The 21054-nt window shown below is 46.2% G+C and overlaps 2 protein-coding genes across 2 annotated transcripts; both read left to right on the top strand.

Annotated features, from left to right (window-relative positions):
- Positions 1–758: 758 nt before the first annotated feature.
- On the top strand, positions 759–5092 carry zic2b (zic family member 2 (odd-paired homolog, Drosophila) b). The gene is made up of 2 exons (XM_076016698.1): positions 759–1669; positions 4446–5092. The coding sequence occupies exons 1-2, from the start codon at positions 1012–1014 to the stop codon at positions 5078–5080; spliced, it is 1293 nt and encodes a 430-aa protein (XP_075872813.1). The 5' UTR covers positions 759–1011; the 3' UTR covers positions 5081–5092.
- Positions 5093–8857: 3765 nt separating this feature from the next.
- Positions 8858–20477, top strand: pcca (propionyl-CoA carboxylase subunit alpha). The gene is made up of 23 exons (XM_076016682.1): positions 8858–8996; positions 10696–10770; positions 10880–10927; positions 11365–11433; positions 12568–12681; positions 12956–13009; positions 13146–13277; positions 13884–13920; positions 14232–14310; positions 14644–14746; positions 15217–15311; positions 15562–15712; positions 15826–15969; positions 16130–16204; positions 16296–16364; positions 16450–16525; positions 17127–17340; positions 17492–17594; positions 17910–18008; positions 18146–18199; positions 18625–18765; positions 19063–19140; positions 19878–20477. Exons 1-23 carry the CDS (start codon positions 8943–8945, stop codon positions 19944–19946), a joined length of 2133 nt encoding a protein of 710 aa, XP_075872797.1. The 5' UTR covers positions 8858–8942; the 3' UTR covers positions 19947–20477.
- The last annotated feature ends 577 nt before the right edge of the window (positions 20478–21054 follow it).

Raw genomic sequence — 21054 nt, 5'->3', positions numbered from 1 at the left:
AACTGGACGTTTCTCTCGTCCTCTAGACGTGCTTAATTTAACACGTGTTGTAGCTAAAGAGAGACAAATTACTGGGCAAAGCAAAAGTCTGGAATATTTGATTTAAAAAAAAAAAACAAGAAGTTCCATTGAAGATGTTGCAAAAATAAACCAAAATGAATGACAGACACTGCGCGATTATTATTACTGTGATCACGTTCACGATTTACAAAGTTCCCACCCCCCCTCCCTCAAGCAGTTGTATACATTTCCCTTATATTTCTACTAGCTCGTGTATTTACAGATGATGTGTTGGTGTTTGCCACGCAGGGACATTCCTCAGGCCCTTTCTTTGTTGTGCTGTTGGGATTGTTTGCGGGTTTATTGTTTGTTTTTACTCACATTAAATGCTTTGTTTGTTCTTTCTTATAGAATTTCATCATTCATATTTAAAACATTTTTTTTATTATTATTAATTTCAGAGATTTTAGGGAATAAATACGCAGACATTATTTTTATTTTTATTTTTTTGCGTGTGCTTAAATCCAAATATTCCGACACAATGCCACCAAAATAGCCAATAAACTTTGGCTATAACGGTAAGGGGGAAATAAATCAGTGTGGGGGGGGGGGGGGGGGGGAAACGCACGCATTCATTCAACCCAGTGACTGAGCCATAACTTGTTGGTTCTTCTAGGTCAGAAAGGGAGTGGGTAAGGAAAGGAGACAAGGATGCCTAGTGCTCCTATTGGGTCGGGCCCCCGCTGTATTCCTCCGAGTGTGTTCACCTCCATTCACACAGTAAATAAAAGCATGGAGGCTCGGGCTCTCGGGATCTAGGAGCGAGCAGCGGGGGGTGAAGACGCCGCCGCATGCGCTCTGCCGTCGACCAAAACACACAGGAAGGAAGCGCAACGGCGTCGAACGCTCGGACACTTTGACTCGAGCGATTTGGAGTTGCTTGTTGTTGGCGTGGAAGAGAAGGATTATCCTCGGCAGGAGGACAGGGGGGCAGCCCGCCGGGGCTGAGCTATGAAGCGGGCGGCCGCGGTGGCCAGGCACAATGGCCTCGTCTCTCCGCTGGGGAACAACAACTCCGGGGCTTCCAGCACCGAGCCACCGCCACCGCAGCAGCAGCAGCAGCAGCAGCAGCAGCAGCCACCGCAGCAGCCCAGGAAAGCCGCCGGGGTCCCGGCTTATTGTGGCAGCACCGACGGCGGCGGAGGTGGAGGTGGTGGCGGCGGTGGTGGTGGTGTCGGTGGAGATCCAGGCGGCCTGCTGGACTTCTCCTCCAGAGGCCCCGCCACCACCACCACCACCACCAGCAGCAGCGGCACCATCGTCAAGACGGAGCTGGTGTGCAAGTGGATCGACCGAACTTGTTCGAGCAAGCCGAGGCCCAGGCTCGGCCCCGTGCCCGTGTCCGTGTGCGAGCAAACTTTCGGCTCCATGCACGAGCTGGTGGACCACGTCACCAGCGAGCACGTCGCGGCGGGGCTCGAGAGCCTCAGTCACGTCTGCATGTGGGACGAGTGTCTGCGCGGCGGCAAGGCGTTCAAAGCCAAATACAAACTCATCAACCACATCCGCGTGCACACCGGCGAGAAGCCCTTCGCGTGCGCCTTCCCCAACTGCGGCAAGATGTTCGCGCGCTCCGAGAACCTCAAGATACACACGCGCACGCACACCGGTAGGAGCTTCGCTGCTTTTCCCTTTTCTTTTTTTTTTCCTTTGAAGGGGGGGGGATTTTTTTTTTTTTTTTTTTTCTGAGGGGGGTGGGGGGGCGTGGGGGGCTTGGCGGCCACACACATACACACACACACCGAGTCGAGCCGTGCAGCTCAGTCATGCTAATCTGCAGCCGACCGCATCATCCTCACAGACAGCAACAGCAGCAGCTTCCTGACTGGAGGATCACAGAGGTTAATAGAGATGTTCTGTTAGAGAGGGTTCCAATAGAGAAGGTTCTAATGGACATGTTCCAACAGGGTTCGAACAAAGATGGTTCTAACGGAGATGTTTCCAATAGAGATGTTCTAATATAGAGGGTTCTAATAGAGATGTTCTGACAGGGTTCTAATATAGATGGTTCCAATAGAGATGGTTCCAATAGAGATGTTCTAATATAGAGGGTTCTAACAGAGATGTTCTGACAGGGTTCTAATATAGATGGTTCTAACAGAGATGTTTCTAACAGAGATGTTTCCAATAGAAACGTTCTAATAGAGATGTTCTGAGATGGTTCCAATAGAGATGGTTCTAATATAGGGGGTTCTAACAGATGTTCTGACAGGGTTCTAACAGAGATGTTTCTAGATGGTTCTACCGGGGTTCTAACAGAGATGGTTCCAATAGAGATGGTTCTTATATAGAGGATTCTAACAGGGTTCTAACGGAGATGGTTCTAACAGAGATGGTTCCAATAGAGATGTTCTAATATAGAGGGTTCTAACAGAGATGTTCTGACAGGGTTCTAACAGAGATGTTTCTAGATGGTTCTAACAGATGGTTCTACCGGGGTTCTAACAGAGATGGTTCCAATGGAGATGTTCCATAGAGATGGTTCTACCAGGGTTCTAACAGAGATGGTTCCAATAGAGATGGTTCTAACAGGGTTCTAACAGACATGGTTCCCAGTCAGCCAGGGACTCCCTCCATCCCTCCTCCCTCCATGTTTACGAACTGGCCTGGTTCAGCACCGAGTCACATCCGTCCTTCGCTGATCCCTTGTTCCCTTGGAGGATTCCACTGTGGCTCCGGAGTCATGTGAGGTGACGGGGAACAGCTGTTGGATGGCAGAGAAGAGGAAGTGATTGGAAGAGAGTGATAGAGATTTGTTGTTGTTGTTTGTTTTCAGTAACACATTTTCTTTTAAAAAGAGAGCAGCAGCAGCAGCAGCATAATGTGCAACAGTAACATTGGTTTACACATGAAGTTGTGAGTCTAGATTTGAGTAAATTCACTCATCAGTTTTGCATTACACTAATGATTAATACGCACACTGCATCCTCATTAATGTTTTGATGGTGGCGTGATATTTAATTTAATTTGAAGCTTAAAAATGCTTGGTTATGATTCTAAATCGTGGTTGCAGTGCACAGATGTGCATTTTAATGGCATGTGTGTGTGTGTGTGTGTGTGTGTGTGTGTGTGTGTGTGTGTGTGTGTGTGTGTGTGTGTGTGTGTGTGTGTGTGTGTATTTCTACTGAGATCCTTTGTAGCTATAGGTGTATCAATTCCCAGTGATTTGACTGGGATTTATTTTCACATGAATGTAAATAAGCAACAAGTAGGGTGCTTGAAATAGGACTGACTGTGTTGCTACACACAGTTGTGCAGATGCGGTAGCATCCACAGAATAGCCTCCGCCTCCCAGTGGAACACACGGCTCCCACCTGCTGCGTTCTAGCACAACTCAAGACACTCTGCAAACACAACACACTTGAAACACAGGAAACTTTTCTTTGTTTGTGGTTTTACAAACCTTGGCTGTCATTTCCAAGTACATTTTGTTTATTTGTGTATCCAGCGGTGTTGAAACTTTAATACCTCGACCACCAACACATGGAGGACATTACGTCTTGTTTAAAACTAGAAGACGGTAGATTATTCCCCGCAGCACTCATGGGGAGCCTTCCTAGAATTATTGCAGATTCTTGGATGGAATATCTGACTACTTGACACAGCTTCACTTTGCTTGTTTTCTTTTTCTCCCTTTCTGCTTTTTCTTCTTCGTCAGTTATCACTTTTTTACTGCAGGTTTGGGTTGTTATGTTACACTGGCAGTGACGGGGGGGGGGTTGACCAGAGGGGATAGTTACTTGTATTAACATGCGTTCCACTTGTACTCCTCGGACTGATACATGCAGTATAATATATTCTCTTTTTACTGAGACTTGGATATGACAGTGCCTTTCTTTTCTGCAGATGTTTATACCCTTGCATAAGCATGTACAGCTACCACCCAGAACATTAGAATCTCCTGAACAGGTTGCTGTATTTCTGCAATTAAACTTAAAAGGTGAATGTGACATATTATATAAAGGAATAATATGCAAATCAATATATTTCAAGTTTTTATTTCTTTGGATTTTGCTGATCAGGTCTTGCAGCTTAAAAAAAAAAAAAAAACTCAAATTTTATAATAATTTTCTGAGTTTGTGCTTTTAATAAGCTGAAAATCTTCATCAGCAAAGTTACAACAAGGAACTGCTTGAGAGGTCAGTTTGCGTGGAACGGCTCAATAAAATGTGTTGCTTTCATCTTTTATGTTAAATCGCCAAAATAAAACAACTTTGACTGGATAATTCTCATTTTAGGGGTGGTACCTGTACACCCTTGCATAGGCATGTATATATCCCGACACACTTTTGCTATGGCGTGTCAACTGCATTGTCTGTCCTAACTTACTTGACTGATTAACACCTTTAATACGTGTGCCACTGTGTGAACACTCTGTGTTGCAGGTGAGAAGCCATTCCAGTGTGAGTTTTGCGAGAGGCGCTTCGCCAACAGCAGCGACCGCAAGAAACACTCTCAGGTCCACACGGCGTCCAAGCCCTACGACTGCAAAGCCATGGGCTGCACCAAGTCCTACACCCACCCCAGCTCCCTGCGCAAGCATATGAAGGTCCACATCAAGTCATCACCTACCTCCGACCCCCAGGACGCGTACGACTCCATCGCCCATCAACTCCAACAACCTCACCAGGCCGTCATGGAGCCCCTGGATCTGAAGATCAACCGCCTCTCTCCTTCATTCGCCAACAAAAATGCTCACTTACCTCTGCTGTCCAATCACGGCTTGGACATTGGCTCAGCGGGGGAGGCGGAACACAAGCTCCTGCTGCGGAGTTCCTCCCCCGTGGCCATGCCTCTGGATCTGTCTCTGTCGGGCCTGAGGAGCCGGCTTCATCAGAAGCAGCAGAGCGGCAGGGGCAGCTCGCGGAAGAGCCAGCGCTCCGTCAACCCAGCCTTACCTCAGTTGTCCAACATCAAGGAGTGGTACGTCTGTACCAGGACTACAGCGCCAAACTTCCCTCTGCTTCACCCCGACCACATCAAATCAGAACCTAGTGACGATGAGGAGTACGTGACGTAGGACGGGCGGGGGGGGCGGGGGGGAATGGAGGACGGTGGACGCGAGGAGAACACGCGTTTGCGTTTTTTTTTTTTTACAGACTCAACCTGGGCCTGAGGACGTTCTTTGGAATCGTTGTTGCTGTCATTTTTGAGAACCAGCACTTGCACAGAGTCGGTGGCTCTTCCAGACGGAGGAGGCCGTGGTGGGATCGGAGGTGGATGTTACCCGCGTCTCCAGGACAAAACTCAAACTGCTCATCACTGTGTGTGGACCAAAAGAAGTGGTTTTCCAAATTTGGCAGGATGGACTCGAGGAATTTTATGATTTGACTGAAAGTGATCTAACCCGCGTTAGCTGTCTAACCTGAACTTAATAAGGGTCGTAACGATTGATATGTGGACCAGGGAATGTGGTGACCACCTGCCTGCTGTTAAACAATATGAAGAGAGCGGGGTTTTTTTTTTTTTATTGATCTGGATCTGATTTGAGAGCGGTGGGCTAGCGATCTGTAAGTGTAAGACCTCCAAATTGAAGCTGTTTCAAGGGCTATTGCCACCGTGACAAAATGGTCATTTTAACAAAAGCTCATAGTAGCACTTTTCATTGTAACTCCAGCAAGTGGCAGGAGATTCTAGCGATGGCACGTTAAAGGTCCAGTGGGTAAGATTTGTCAGCAGAAATCCATAACACAGTCAATCACATGTGCACACTAATCTGGAACACGAGATGCATGGATCTTCATCTTGGTCCTTGGTCAACTACCAACAGTTTTACAGCAGCCCAGAGTGGACAAGCCAAGCAGTCAATACGTTTACATACAGTTCACATGAGCTACCTAGCTACAATTTTTAATTTTTAACTTTTTCTTTTTTTTTTTCTTCTTCTTTTTTTTTTTTGGAAACTGTAATCAGTAAATTGAGCAGAGGATGTTAGAATCTGCTGCCATAGCTGGTGACACGCCCCCTTCTCCGCTGGTAATGGACCTTTATCTGTTTACAGGTGCAAAATATTTGGGTGGGGGTCTCTGCATTTACTACTGCATCGTGTCCCTGGTAACTGTTTCCATTACACACTTTGACTATTAGCCCTCTGGGTCACACTAGTAGAACTGTAGTTTCTGGGCCTGCTCGTCTTAAGAAATGCACCTTTGAGATTTTCGAGGAATTCAGTCAAATGAACTCTCACGTTTATCTCAAAAGTTTGCTTTGTTTCGTCCCACACTAAAGAAAAAGCTCTGGAGGTGATTTGTTCTCCGAGGAGTCGTTTTCACTTTAAACTACATTTCAACTCGGTGGAGTCCATTCTGAGAAAAGCTCATTCACATCCGTTCACGGGAAACATTTCCAGAAGTGATCCAACATGGTGTTGGACCGTCAGTGAGGTCCTCGCGTGCAGCTCCTACTGCCGTTTGTTCCAGCCTCAATGCTCCTGTTCTTTTCTACGGTGCACGAGAACAACCCCAGTAGAGCTCTGCGTTGAATCCTACCCGAGGAGATGTTCCGTCGGTTGCTACAAATCTTACACGCTGGACCTTGGAGGCAGCAGAATGCTATACGCGCACTGTTTTATGTGGTATCAAAAGGTTCTTTTAAAAAGCAAAACAAAACATCTGATTGTGTTGTCAAAGGCACGGCTCTCAGATGCTTTGAGGTGGTCCACCAAGCACTTTGTCTGAAGGGAAAAAAAAAGAAAAAAAGAGTCCTCTCCTAACACATGATTAGTAATAACTTTGTTATAAAAAGTGTTCAACGTGGTCACGCTCTCATCCAAGCAGCCGGCAGAGGAGCTGCAACTTGAAAGCAGTGCGACTGATCTTGGTTTGTGTTGATCATCAAGTGTCTCCTTAACCTCATGGACTCTACGGACCTGTCAGTAGGTTACTTTACCTGCATCTGTTTACACTCCATTTTCAATTAAGTCCAAACCCCAAGGTTGCATATATTACCATATATGTCATACCCATATTTCTTTAACATAAAAAAAATGTGTATCGGACGACCTTGTGTTTCTCCTTTGATGATCAAAACGGTGCACCCATAAAAAAAAAAAAAAGATGACGTCTCAGTTTGACACATTGACGGAAACACACTGTGTTGGCAAATGGCCAAGTGAGAGAAGAGGGATGTCGAGTGAAGTTTTGCTACAGAAAAAAGTTTCTACATTAAGAAAAGAATCTGAAGCATTGGTTAAAAGGTCAGTTATGGATAAATTTGTGCCCTCATCAAAAATAATAAAATGTCAAGACCTGCCAGAAGAGTGTGCTACCAAAAGGTCAAGATCTCTTAAGAGGACATCAGTGTCTGATGTTTTTTTTTTTATTTGCCATTTTTCAATGACATGAGAATTATTAAACAATGTAAAATTTTATTTGAAATATTTTTTTCTGGTAACATTTTGACTATATTGACTAAAAAAAAAAAGAAGAAAAGAAATAATAATCCACCAAAAAAACTCTTTGAACTTTATGATTTAGAGCCATTATTTTGAGTATATATTGTTTTTTAATTTCTCAATTTCCTTTTTGTTTGTTGCAGAAATGGGACTCCCTATAATACTTGACACAAGATGTGAACTCATTTTGAAAAGAGGGGCAGGTGTGTAAAAGGTGCACCTCCGTGATGACATTGACATCGATCGTCTGAATAACAGTTCAGACACCGTTGTGTTCTGGCAGGGTATTAAAAAGAGTGTGTGTGTGCGTGTCGCACACATCAAAGATCAGGATAATACTTGCTGCATGGCAGGAGGGGATACAAAAGTGGACATTAACTATAAGGTGAGAGATGTAACCTTTGGCTTCAAGTTGTTCTCCATTTGAACTGTGTTATTATATCTTGTTATTATTTTGCAATCTATATTGTGTTCTTTTAGATGTCTTTCCGAGAAGCATTTATAAAGTTAATTTTAAATTATGTTTTTGAGTGATTACTTCTGACGCTATTTTCTTAGCTCTATTACTCAATCGCTAATATCCTGTCTCGTGTTCGATGACAAAGACTGAACCATTCTGAGGTGTTTCATTCACTACTTGGTCTCGTGGCGAACACAATCTGCTTCAACAAAGTTTAGGATTTATTTCAGTTAAATGAAGGCGTGTCTGTTGTTTTGCAGAGCATGACCTTAAAGTAAACCGCTTGGGGGGGGGGAGATTTACAGGAGGGTTTTAATAAATCTGACATGTTTGGGTTAAAGGGCACCAGACAAGAGGACAAGGAACTTTATCTTAGTTATTTGTGCCCAAGTGTCTGAATTTTATGTGAGTAGTAGCAAGAAGTGTGTGTTAACAATTACTGTATACTACACCGTGGGCCTATCATACTGGACTTTCTGTTTTAGTATAGCCATCAGGTAAGAAGATGATATATTTGGTGAATGAAGACAACAGTACGTTTCAGGCCGAATGACTCACTGATACTGATAAAGAAACAGGTAAGTACAACAAACGATCTCAATGTTCTGGTTCTAAACGACCTAGATGTTGTCCGGCTGACCCAGTGGCATGGCAGCACAGAGGATAACAATTGATCCTGAACGGCAACAAAAGTTTGTTCGCTTTTGTTTTAAGCTACATCGCACTTTTAGCATACAGACATACATTGCTGTTGTTTTTTTGTTTTTGTTTTTCCAAAGATGGGTTTTGAAAAAAAAAAAAACACTTGTGAATATAATGTCTTTTTTTGACCATCTACAATGGATATTACTTTCCTTGAAGATAATGTTTCATAACGTGTTGTCATTCGAGCCTTGCCATAAAGTTAGCAGGGGGGGAAAAAAACAAAACAGCGGAGGTGACGCCTCTCTCTCCACCACTCAGGACCCGATAAAGCTCTGACGTCACCGCGTCTGTCGCGCTGTTGACGGTGGGTCACTGCTTGGCAACATGGCGGCGCACAGACTCTCTCCATCATTGAACAGACTGCTTTTCACTTTAAAGGTGAGCCGTTTGCTCTCTGCGGCGCCGCACAGGGCGAGCTCGTAGGTCGAACCGACAGCCGTCGGTGCTGCTCGCCGCCACTGACGCTGACAGCTGCCGCTAAAACTGACGGGACCGAACCGAGGTCGGAGCGAACCCCGAGCGTTTTGAGACTTGAGATAGTTGTGAATGTCTGGAAGAATTGAGAAGTGCACATGCGCTGTCGGGAACAGGTACCGGGGTAACTCGCTGAGTTAAAAAGTTTAATGCCATCGACACAACTATCGAACTTTTTTTCTTTTCTTTTTTTTTAAAGGGGGAAAAAAAACCCGTTTCTTTAAAGCCTTCAAAATAAAAGTCGTGAACACTATTGCTTATTGAATCATTTTTGCAGACGGGCTCGGCTACATAAACTGCTTATGAGCAACAGTTTATATGCGTGAGTGAGCGTGTCCTTGGCGGAGGTATGACGTGCTGACAGCGAGGACTGTGGGTCATATAGGTGCACTGCAGTCTGCATTGCACCGCTGTACTTTCCATAGCAGCAGGGTCGCCTGAATCGAGCACATTTGTCAGCATGCTGAGGCTTTGGCTAAATGCAGTCTGGTGTGAGAACCCACTGAGAAATGTATCAGTTAGACCGTAGACTAAAAAGTGGTCCTAGACCCGAATGAAGGGTTTAAATCCCTCTGTGAGGAAGACTATGGCGTGGAGAGGTTCAGTGCTGTCTTGGCTATGGTGGGAGGGGTTTAAGACAAAAAAATAAAAATATAATCCTGTGAACAGGTTGTGTGGTGAGGCCTGTTGTCTTCAGTTGTGCAGTCACAGCTAGAAGGTTGTGGGTTCATGCCCTCTCTGAGAGGAGCGTGCCCTCCCTGTGCTGTGTGTCTGTGTGGGTTCCCTCCTGGTGCTCCGGCTTCCTCCCACACACACGCAAGGCCAGCTGGGAAGTCTAAATTGTTTGCAGGTGTGAGGGCAAATTCTCGTTTGTCCCTGCAGTAAAGTGCCGACGACTGGGATCAACTGCAGCACCCTGAGCGATCCACAGTGTAACAGAAGCAGCAATGGAAATGAAATGAAGTATGATTCAGTGTTGGATTGGATTGATTCTGGCTTTGACTTTGACAGTCCTTGCAAGACTGTGACCAAACCAAAAAAAAAAAAAAAAAAAGATTGTCATGTATTTTGGGCAGAGGCTTCTCTCGGCAGATCGGCATTCAGACAGGCTTGGTTTTAAGACTCTTTTTTTTTTTTTTTTTTTTTTTTTTTACTGCGGAAGGGCAGAGGACAAGTTAAAATCATAAAAAAGAGATGTTGTTGCTGCTTTACCACTCCGTTGCCCTTTCTTGTCAGGCTTACTGTGAGACTTTAACAGCAGTATAATGCCAGATATTGTAATCAGTCAGTGGTGCTTTAAGGTCACCTTATTGTGACGGGGCTGTCTAGCTGGCACAATTGACCTTTCTTATTACACCCTAATGATATTTATTAACATAAGCATGACACAGCAGAAATGCCTGAACTTCTATGATGATAGAGTACATTTATTTTTTTAATGGTATAAAAAAAATCCTTCATTAATCTAAACTTCATCAGACAATGGAGCTTTTTGAATCAGCGGAAGCTTCATTAATGGGTGAACGCCCACTTTGGGTTTCTATTGGGGTCCTGAGAATTGAAAACCTCCCTTCTAATGTCTCATCAAATCCTGTTTTTGCAGAATGGTTCATTCCACTCCAGATGTTGTGCTGTCCAGAGCACCGCATCATACAGCAGCAGCAGCTCCAGTGAAAAAGTAAAGCTCAGCTCTCTGATCTTCTTCTCTTGACACAATGCATGGTTGTATTGGTTTTAAACGTGTTTGGGTTTTGATCAACAACACTGAATCTGTTTCCCCTCAACAGACCTTTGATAAAATCCTCATCGCCAACAGAGGAGAGATTGCTTGCAGGGTAAGGCTGCAGAGATACACGCCAAGGCCCGGGTACCGATACCTCCGTGCAGCTGCAGCACCGACCCAAATGATCCCATCCTATCAAATGTCTGTGCCAAATTCTGATATCTGAGAAAGTAAATCTGAGCGTCTGACAGCCAATCATCAGTTGACCTGCATATATTAAGATCTTGTTGCCGGTGTTTGGCTTTCACATCATATAAAGAAAATATATAATTTTTAAACAAAATCCTGACTTCAATCACCTGTGAAACAGAATATAAAGGTTTTATGTGATTATTTAAACTTTATTTTTATCGCACCAGATCCATGTGAAAGTGCTGCATTACTGCCTGCTTACTCACAGCCGCTGTGCTCGTGCAGCATCAGAGGGGAGGGGCTTGTAACAAAGCTGTCATCACCATTCATGTGCTTTGTTTTCTCTCTTTGTATCAGGTGATCAAGACCTGTCGCAAGATGGGCATCAAGTCTGTCGCCGTCCACAGTGACGTCGACTCCAGCGCTGTAAGTTTTCCATTGTGTTTGTGTTGGGGTTGGGTTTAGGCTTAGGGTTAGGCTTAGGGTTAGGTTTGTCCTTGGCGCTGACCATCCTGGACTCCCAGGGGCTTGCTGTCGTCACTTCAAGCGGCATCATGCATGCATGTGTCATGCTGTACTGTATGAAGTGTATGTACACCTGCTGCACAGCAGCATCAGCTCCTCCTGCCTCCAGCAAAAAGAGGGTTGAGTGCAAACAGGAAGTGGACGTGCAGACCTCCATACTCCAGCTAACCTTCCAGCTGGATGAATCATTGTCCAGAGCAGCAAGACAGCCGGCTAAGATGCCTGCTCGGTGTTCACCAGAGTGACCTCGGTGTTCTCTTTGGATCCCGAGCCGTAGTTTTGCCACCACTCACGCTGGGGCACCGTGGACTTCTGAAGGCTGACGACTGTGCAGGGTTTGTTTGGTTTTTTCAATGGGTGAATATCCAAGCGCAGCAAAGACCTTGATTCCACTCACGGTTGTCCTCATTTGATCGATGACATCAGTGGAGTTGCTTCCTAGCCGGCCGTGATTAGTAGCAGTTGCTTGGAAACGACTGTCACAAAGGAGAAGGAGGAGTGCAGCAGAGTGGAGCAGACCTGAGGGTGCAGCCGTCTCCTGAGAACATGGAAGCCCTGCAGCTTCACTTCCTCCATTACCACCGTGTCATGAAGATACTGAGTGGGTCTTTTTTATAGACTGTCTGTGTATTTCTTCATGACAGTAGACCTTGAGTCTGAGCACCTGCTGAGATATTGGAGTTTGATTTGATTGATTGATTTTGAACATGTAAGAAAGGAAAGCGAATTAAAAAAGGATACAAAACCAAAAACACACAAAAGAAAATTAAAATAAAATAAAAAATGTATAAATAAAACGGCACACCAGTGAAAAATACAAGAGAATAACATTGTTCATGTTGGAAAAGGGGGAGGAAGAAGTGTAAACTTCTATGTACCAACGCCTAGACTCAAATAAAATACAAACTTATCAACTAAATTCAGTTTATATGACAGAAAACAACAGAAAACAACTCTAGCAGGTCTCAATACTTATACATACATGTACAGATGTAAACTGTGGTCCAACATCTGCATGTGTTTGCTGGTGCCTAGGTCCACGTGAAGATGGCGGATGAGGCGTTCTGTGTTGGCCCCGCCCCCACCAGTAAGAGCTACCTGAACATGGACGCCATCATGGATGCCGTCAGATCCACTGGAGCCCAAGCCGTGAGTCCCTGTGTGGCCTCTAGGGTGGTCGGGGGGGGCGGGGGGGAGGGGGTCAGAGCAACTTCAATCTTCACTGGCGGGAGATAAATTAATTTTTTATTTTATTTTTTAATAGTTTTTTTTTATTTATTCTAGGTTGTGTCTGTTTCTTTTTTTCCCCCCTGTCTGCTTTTTATTGTTGGAGTGAATGTAGTGCAGCTGACCACCTGAATTTCCTCGGGGATTAATGAAGTTTTATCTAATCTAATGTGAGGACTCTCCTCCCTCTGCGCAGGTCCATCCGGGTTACGGGTTCCTCTCTGAAAACAAAGAGTTTGCAAGGAGACTGGTGAGTGGTGGAGTCAGGACTGTGTGTGTGTGTGAAAAGCCCTTTATTATTTGTAATCTCCTCAGACCTGAACTCTCTCCTTTATCTTGGCGTGGTCGGGGCGATATGCTGAATGTCACGCCTGATTTGTTACCAGGCAGCGGAGGGCGTGACGTTCATCGGACCCGACACCCATGCCATCCAGGCAATGGGGGATAAAATTGAGAGCAAGCTGATTGCCAAGGCTGCTCAAGTGAACACCATCCCGGGATTTGATGGAGTCGTCGAGGTACGTTACACACACGTGAAGCTGTGTAACGTGTTCAGTTAGACGCTCGAACGGGGCGGGGCAAACCTTTTGATTGGCGGGCCACAGAGGGGGCCGGAGCAGGAGCAGATGGACGCAGTGTTCTGGTGACTCTCCTCATAGGAGGAAAACATGTCATGTGATATGCAGGAAACGCGTGGTTTTAATGTCGGTTGATAACAAACAAAATTGTTACAACAAAATCAGCGTGTTTGAAGCCCCACGGTGTTCAGCTCTTTATTGAAATGACTTCAAAAATGGATGATACACAGCTGTTCTATGACTTACTGGCCATTAAAATCATTTCTTTCATTTTGACGGACCAGTTTGAAAAACTCAATGGGCCGCATGTGGCCCCCGGGCCATAGTTTGCCCATGCCTGAGCTCGAATGTTGATGAGTTCATTATGCTGTGCATGCAAACTGTGTAAGAATAAAGAAACATATGTTTTAAAAAAAACCTGAAATGCAGGGAAGAAAAGATTCCATGTCAACGCAATTGTGTGGTCATTATCCAATGTTTAAAAAAAAAAAAAAAAGAAACAATATTGATTGATTGATTGATGAACCGTGAACTCCTCTGTGTCAGACTGCTGAGGACGCTGTGAAGATCGCTCAAGAGATCGGTGAGTGGTTACTTTCTCAACACCCTCAGGCTGTCGTCATTCAATCCTCCAGTTTGTGTCACCTGCCACAGTCGCCGTGGCAGGTGACACATCAAACCATTCAGCTGTTCAGCGGCGGCGTTTCAACGCAAACTGCTTCAGCTTCGGCCGGATAGTTTGATCAACCTCGCCTTGTGACACTAATCAAGTTCTTTGTTTTGCACTCAATCGAGCGCAACCTTGATCAAATAGCCTTCATCTGCATGCACTTCCTGGTCAATAGAGCTGCTGTGAACTGCATGAATAGCTGCCATATGTCTTGCTGTCGGCAGGCTACCCTGTGATGATCAAAGCCTCTGCAGGAGGAGGAGGCAAAGGGATGAGGATCGCCTGGAACGACGAGGAGACCAGGTATCCGTGCGCTCCTCTCTCTTTCTCTCTCGCTCGCGCTCATTAGGAATTTTTACTCAATAAAAGCTGCGAGTTTAACGAGGGGCAGCTTGACCTTGAGAAACAGGGGTCAGACTGCCCTGTCAAGAGGTCAATCACTGGGGAATGCACACATCTAGCTTTTTGTGTGACTTTTTGTGCGTCGTTGAGTTAGCCTAGCGTTTGCTGCAACATTCAGGCAGTCAACCTCGATGTTGTGCTTTGTGGCGTCTGCTTCAGTGAGGAGGAAGACCCTCCTATCTTTTCAGTGTCATCAGGGACAACAGTAAGATGCCTGCGTGTCTCTGTCCGCAGGGAAGGTTTCCGCTTCTCGTCCCAGGAGGCGGCGTCCAGTTTTGGAGATGACAGGCTGCTGATTGAGAAGTACATCGACAACCCCAGACACATTGAGATACAGGTACGACACGCCGCTGGCAGCAGCTCCTTTGCAAGGATAAACTCAATACGAGACAACAATGTCTTTTTTTGATCAAAGTGAGCATGCACAGCTAATAACTGAAAGCTTCTGACGTTGGCCTGCTGAGATGTTGACCAGCACTAAGCCCCGGTGTGACGGCAGTGCAGTAAAGCCTCTGTTTCGTGTTTTGCATGTCATCAAAGGCAGCGTTGCGTCAAAAAAAAACTGCAGTTGTCTCGTCCACATCTCCGGCTGGCTGCTCACTGTGTGCTCTGACCAATGCTCTGACGTCTTCAGAGCTCATTCTGTGACATGCAACCAATAAGGATGGACGCAGACTGGCTGCTATCTGCTGTCTGCAGCTCATCGTCTCTGTCAGTTGGTTTTAGCTGCAGCGGTTTTCTTCTGAACACATCGCCAGGACGCTCCCTCAGTGTTGCTGTGGAATTTACACCTCGTGTCGTTCATAGGTGCTGGCTGACAAGCACGGCAACGCTCTGTGGCTGAACGAGAGGGAGTGCTCCATTCAGAGGAGGAACCAGAAGGTGGTTGAAGAAGCTCCCAGGTGGGTTCACGCAGCCCGCAGCCTCTGTCGTTTGGTTCCAGCCATCGGCGAGAACGTTTTGAACAGAAGTGGTGGACGTTTTTTTCATTTTCATAAGAAATCCATCTTGTGATTCTAATTTCATGAACTTGTGCTGAAATGCGGGTGAATATTACAGCCAGATCCTGTGAAGATATATAAACCCCATCAGAGATTGAGTTACATTTCCAGTAAAGTCAGTTTCCCACCGGTTGTCTCGTGGCCTGTGCAGCACCTTCCTGGACCCAGAGACCCGGCGAGCCATGGGCGAGCAGGCGGTGCAGCTGGCCATGGCGGTGGACTACTCCTCAGCAGGCACCGTGGAGTTCCTGGTGGACTCCAAGAAGAACTTCTACTTCCTGGAGATGAACACACGGCTGCAGGCCAGTACTCTGCCTTCAGTTCAGTTAGAACTGAGGAGGTCGGGTTCCTCGTTGCGTTTTCACCGGGCAGCAAACTGCTAGTCAGCTGTAACCATGTTGTCCTGTGACCTCAGGTGGAGCATCCAATCACAGAGTGTATTACTGGCCTGGACCTGGTGGAGCAGATGATCAGGGTTGCCAAAGGCTACCAGCTGCTGCACAAACAAGAAGACATACCCATCAATGGCTGGGCCATAGAGAGTCGTGTCTATGCGGAGGTCAGTGAGGCTTGAAACAACTTTAAATGCAATTTTGTCTGTGTTATCTTCTCAGTTGCTGTGTTACCAGTGAGCTGTCTTCTTCTTCTTCTCCTCCTCCTTCTTCTCCTCCTTCTTCTTCTTCTTCTTCTTCTTCTCCTTCTCCTTCTTCTTCTTCTAGGATCCCTACAAGTCCTTTGGCCTCCCCTCCATAGGACGGCTGTCTCAGTACCAAGAGCCAGTCAACCTCAGCAATGTCAGTGTGTGTTCATTGATTCATACACACACACACACACACACACACACACACACACACCCTCTACTCACCGGCCGCATGTTCTTGTCAGGTTCGTGTGGACAGCGGCATCCAGGAGGGAAGCGACATCAGCATCTACTACGACCCCATGATCTCCAAGGTGGGTCATGTGACGTCACGTGTGAACGAATGAGCCGCTTGGCAGGTGATGATGATGAGCTTTGTGTGTTTGATTGTGTCTGCAGCTGGTGACCTACGGCAGCACTCGAGCTGAGGCCCTGGCCAGGATGGAGGACGCTCTGGACAACTATGTCATCAGAGGTACGTTGTCACATCCAGGCATCAACTGCAGCACCACGTGGGTCTGCAGTTCATTTAAGTCTAGACCAGGGGTGTCAAACATGCGGCCCGCGGGACCGGATCAGGCCCGCAAAATGTTTTTTTTCCGGCCCGCGAGACGATTTTGCAAAATATAAAAACTGCAATTTTTCAATGAAAGTGCTGTTCTAAATGTGTCCACTTGGTGTCGCAATATCGTTTCTGCTTCGCAAACAAACTCAACACTGGGGCTGAGCAAACCGGCACCAGCACAGCCACTCAGGTCTCCAATTGGCTGCCCTCAGAGCCAGAGGCAGAGTTCCTCTTTAAGAGGTCACACAACACAACAGTGTTTCCTTTAATATCAGTGACAACCTCACTGGGCTGCTTTTGACGATGTTTGGACAGGAAAAAAAATGTACCAGACAGGTTTATGAAATCTGGGCTGTTCTTAATCATTTTATAGCAGTTTAAAAAAAAAAAAAAAAAAAAACAGTTTTACCAAACAAGCTGTAATTACACGGTAAAGAAAATCCACCACACACATTGAGAACTGTACTGTATGGAACTCTTCAAAGCAGCGTGTGTCTCCTCACGGCTTCAGGGGTGACCCACAACATTCCTCTCCTCCGGGAAATCATTACACACCCTCGCTTCATCTCCGGTGACATCAGCACCAACTTCCTGCCGGAGGTTTACCCCGACGGCTTCAAGGGTCACCAGCTGGATGTGGAGAAGCGCCGGGAGCTGCTGGCCTCAGCGGCAGCCCTCTACATCACAGCGCAGCTCCGCTCGCAGGAGGTCCTGGGCAGCTTGAGGTGAGCAGGCAGAAAGCAGGCAGAAAGCTCAGAGGTCAGGGAGCGGAGAAAAAAACAGTCAAGACGTTTGTATTTCAAAGAAAGAAAAAAGAGACATTTTCATAGCAGACGGAATTGATTGGCCCGACTGAAAATGACATTTTTTTTGCAGGGTGTCTTCAGTTCCCGTAAAATGCAGCAAGTGGGAGCTGTGTGCAGAACTGGGAGATGGATGCTACACTGTGGATGTCACCAAATCTGCAAATGTGTTTACTGTGAGTATAAACCATCCACTCACACTTTGAAGAAGAAAAAAAAATCGATGTCGACGTGCAAAAAAAAGTCAAAGTAAGGGATTTAGTAAATAGGTGAGAGTGATGCCCTTGAAAATGATGATAAATAATTCAAGTGACAGAGACACTGCTCATTGTTCAGGTGCTTCTCCGGTGCAATTACAAGGTGCTAGCCTGCGACGGCAGTTAGTTCTCCTCATCAATGAGACTTCCTCATCAGTTTGAAGAGTTTTTCCACGCAGGTGGAAGGCAAGCAGGCGTCAGGGCGGCCGAGGCAGTAACCGTCTTCCTCTGCAGGTGGAGGTGGACGGAGGGAAGGTGGAGGTGAGTGGAGAGTGGAACTTGGCGGCGACGCTGCTGCCCGTCACCATCAATGGAACGGACAGGACGCTGCAGGTAAGACCCCGGTGCCCGTGTCGTCAACACTTCCCTTCTAACACACACACACACACACACACACACACACACACACGGCTCAAACGTGTATGAAAAGTCTTTGTTATTGTCACAAAAGCAACCTTTCAATCTTCCAGTGTCTGTCCAGGGATGCTTCTGGAAGGATTGTCCTGCAGTTCCTCGGTACATCGGTGAGGCCGCACGTCTGTTGTTACGCAATCGCACGCAGACTTCTCCATGGCTCTGTGCTAAGCTAGCGGGCTGCGGCGTGACGTGCAGTGAGACTTGTTTAGTCGTGTAAATTCAAAGCTGATATTTAATTCTAAGGGAATCTGCTCGGTAAACTGCTGTGTTGAAAGCTGTCGTTTGCACTTCAGACTCTGCAGAAAACACTTTTGCATCAACACAGAAAAGGGAGGAAGATAAATGTCCATGTTTTTCAGGACTGCAGTGGCGCTCTAATGATCCAAGCTGATCAGTAAAAGCTCACAGCCACATTTGCACTCAGTGTTTCCTATAGCTATGTTGCGTTATTATAATAATTAAAGCGGACCCTTTGCGCCGCCTCACCTGGACCTTTTACTGACGAGTTGCCTCCCTCTTAAAAACAAAACAGTTTCAGGTTCGCATTCTGTCCAAGTTGGCTGCACGGCTCAACGCTTTCATGCCAGAGAAAGTTGCAGAAGACACCAGTAGCATCCTGCGTTCGCCAATGCCTGGCACGGTGGTGGCCGTCTCTGTCAAGCCTGGAGACACGGTAACACTGCCCCCCCCCCCCCCCCCCCCCCCACCCCCAAGTCTGCACTCCACAGCCTGCACACAGGACCCTCAGCCACATGCTGCTCACTGCTCACACTGATCATCTACTTTATTCTGCTACTGTAAATATTCTGAACTTGCTCTCTGTAGAGCTGTCATTCTAGCCAAACACATCATCATTATTATTATCATTATTATCAGTCAGACATTGAAGACGCAGCTTGGCTGTCAGGTGCTGCCAGTCAGTCTGAGCCCTGGTTGAGGACGTGTTGCTCTGCTGCTGCTGTGTCTGTAGGTGGCAGAGGGTCAAGAGATCTGCGTGATTGAAGCCATGAAGATGCAGAACAGTCTGACTGCCGCCAAGCAAGCAAAGGTAATGACACACCGTTGGAATGCTGGCAGCTGGGCCACAGTTTGGCGATTCTATTCTATGATATTACAAGAAGCAAAGTTGCGCCACAAGGCTCAGAGTGTTGACGCATTCTCATCACAATGTATACCAGCAGTGTCAGTGTGAATGCAATTCTTAGCTTCTTATTTACAATTACAATTGTCTTGGCATCTTCATTCACGAAAGTCTTTTTTTTTTCTGCGTCATATATGAAGCATTTTATTTTTTTTTTTTTTAAACGAAGTTGAATTGAAAAATTAAAAACTTCTTTTTTTTTTCTTTTAGACCAAATTTCATTTTTGCTTGAAAAACTTGAAGATAACTTGTTGCCACTTTCTGTTGCAGCTGTTGCTTGTATTTATAATGGATTGTACTTTCTCTCGCACGTGAACTCAACCTGGATAGACTGACTGACGTGTGTGTGTGTGTGTGTGTGTGTGTGTGTGTGTGTGTGTGTGTGTGTGTGTGTGTGTGTGTGTGTGTGTGTGTGTGTGTGTGTGTGTGTGTGTGTGTGTGTGTGTGGTCATTCTTTACCTGAGTTTCTCAAGATATAATCAAGATTACCAGGGCAATAGTCCATTAATCTGTAAATCCTCTGCGAGTCATCACACCCCAGAGTGATGAATTGATGAAGTCACCCTGCAGGATGGACGGTAGAGACGGAGGCAGCGAGTGTATGAGCGGCCTGTGTAATGTGCTGCGTCCTCTGGTCACCCCAGGTGAAGAGCGTCCACTGTCGGCCGGGGGAGACGGTGGGAGAGGGAGACCTGCTGGTGGAGCTGGAATAACCCATCACCCTCCGCTGTCATGTGACCGCAGTGCCAGGATGAGACTTCACTTCTGTCTGGAAGCGCCTAAGCTCGACTGATGTGGTGCTTCTGCACCGTGGTGCTCCGCCACGGTGGCTCTCAGCAGAGCTCACTCCTGCGATGCTTACTTAGAGCTGAGTTGTATCAGCTGTGTCTGTGTCTTTGCCACCCGTCGGCCTCCTTCACCAGATTTGGCCGGCGCAACTTCAACTTTAATCCCACTTTGTGTGTGTGTTTGTGTGCACGTGCGATTTTTGTCTTTTTTTTTTCACAAAGTCAGCTTTGGTTGAGCAATAACCTTCTTTAAACACAGGTACCGTCTGGATGTCAGTGCAGGGTTTCAACCATTCCGCACGAGAACATCCTGGACCTTCAGTTTACACTCTGCCCTTTACCTCTTTTGTATTATTGATAGAGTTCCCACCATTCAGACATCAAGCTGAAAGCCCCAGACCCCTTCACGAAGAGAAAAACAAACTCAAAGTAAACCAGAACCATGTTGGAAAATTCCCTTTGTGTGTTGTGGTTTCTTCATTGTCTGGATGTCTGACGAACGCCTTCAGCGATGAATGAAGACCTCGTTCAGCCAGAGCACGGCTCAGTGGCGGCACCGGAAACTCTTCTTTACGGAGGGTTAGGGTTACAGAGACCTGAGCAATAGGGAGATTTTTTTTTTTTTTTGTTATCTGCTCAGCCGCAAACATTTACTGCATTTGGTCATGTGACAGTGCAGTGAGCACAAATTTGTTGTTTTGTTTTTTTTTAACAGAAATTTGTCCCACTTATAAAAAAAAATAGAAAGGATGAGGTGCAAACCTCCAATTCAAACCTCCTGCTGGTGCGATGGAGGTTTTGAAATGATCAAGAACTCAATGAAGCGGTTCAAATGCACATCCAGCATGAACCGTGAGAGGAGCAAAGAGGGAACGTTAACTTCAGCTCGACACTGAAATAACAATGTAAACTCTTATCTTCTCATCCATCACGCCGCTACAGTCAGAAGTCTCTCCAGTCTGGAGCTGCGCAGTCATAATTGCAGGCGCAAACTGCTGTCTTTTGGAATGGCCAGCAGTTTGATTCCCTGTGG

Source organism: Nelusetta ayraudi, unplaced genomic scaffold, assembly GCF_046127955.1.
Source record: "Nelusetta ayraudi isolate G7.1 ecotype Tasmania unplaced genomic scaffold, CSIRO-AGI_Nayr_v1 ptg000235l, whole genome shotgun sequence".
NCBI classification, from domain to species: domain Eukaryota; kingdom Metazoa; phylum Chordata; class Actinopteri; order Tetraodontiformes; family Monacanthidae; genus Nelusetta; species Nelusetta ayraudi.
This window is presented reverse-complemented; position numbering and strand designations above follow the sequence as displayed.

Coding starts and splice junctions, on each gene's coding strand:
- pcca (XM_076016682.1), top strand. CDS start 8,943: ATGGCGGCGCACAGACTCTCTCCATCATTGAACAGACTGCTTTTCACT. Junction 11,434..12,567: donor GTGACGTCGACTCCAGCGCT/GTAAGTTTTCCA, acceptor GCTGGTGCCTAG/GTCCACGTGAAGATGGCGGA. Junction 14,311..14,643: donor TGGAACGACGAGGAGACCAG/GTATCCGTGCGC, acceptor CTCTGTCCGCAG/GGAAGGTTTCCGCTTCTCGT.
- zic2b (XM_076016698.1), top strand. CDS start 1,012: ATGAAGCGGGCGGCCGCGGTGGCCAGGCACAATGGCCTCGTCTCTCCG. Junction 1,670..4,445: donor ACACACGCGCACGCACACCG/GTAGGAGCTTCG, acceptor TCTGTGTTGCAG/GTGAGAAGCCATTCCAGTGT.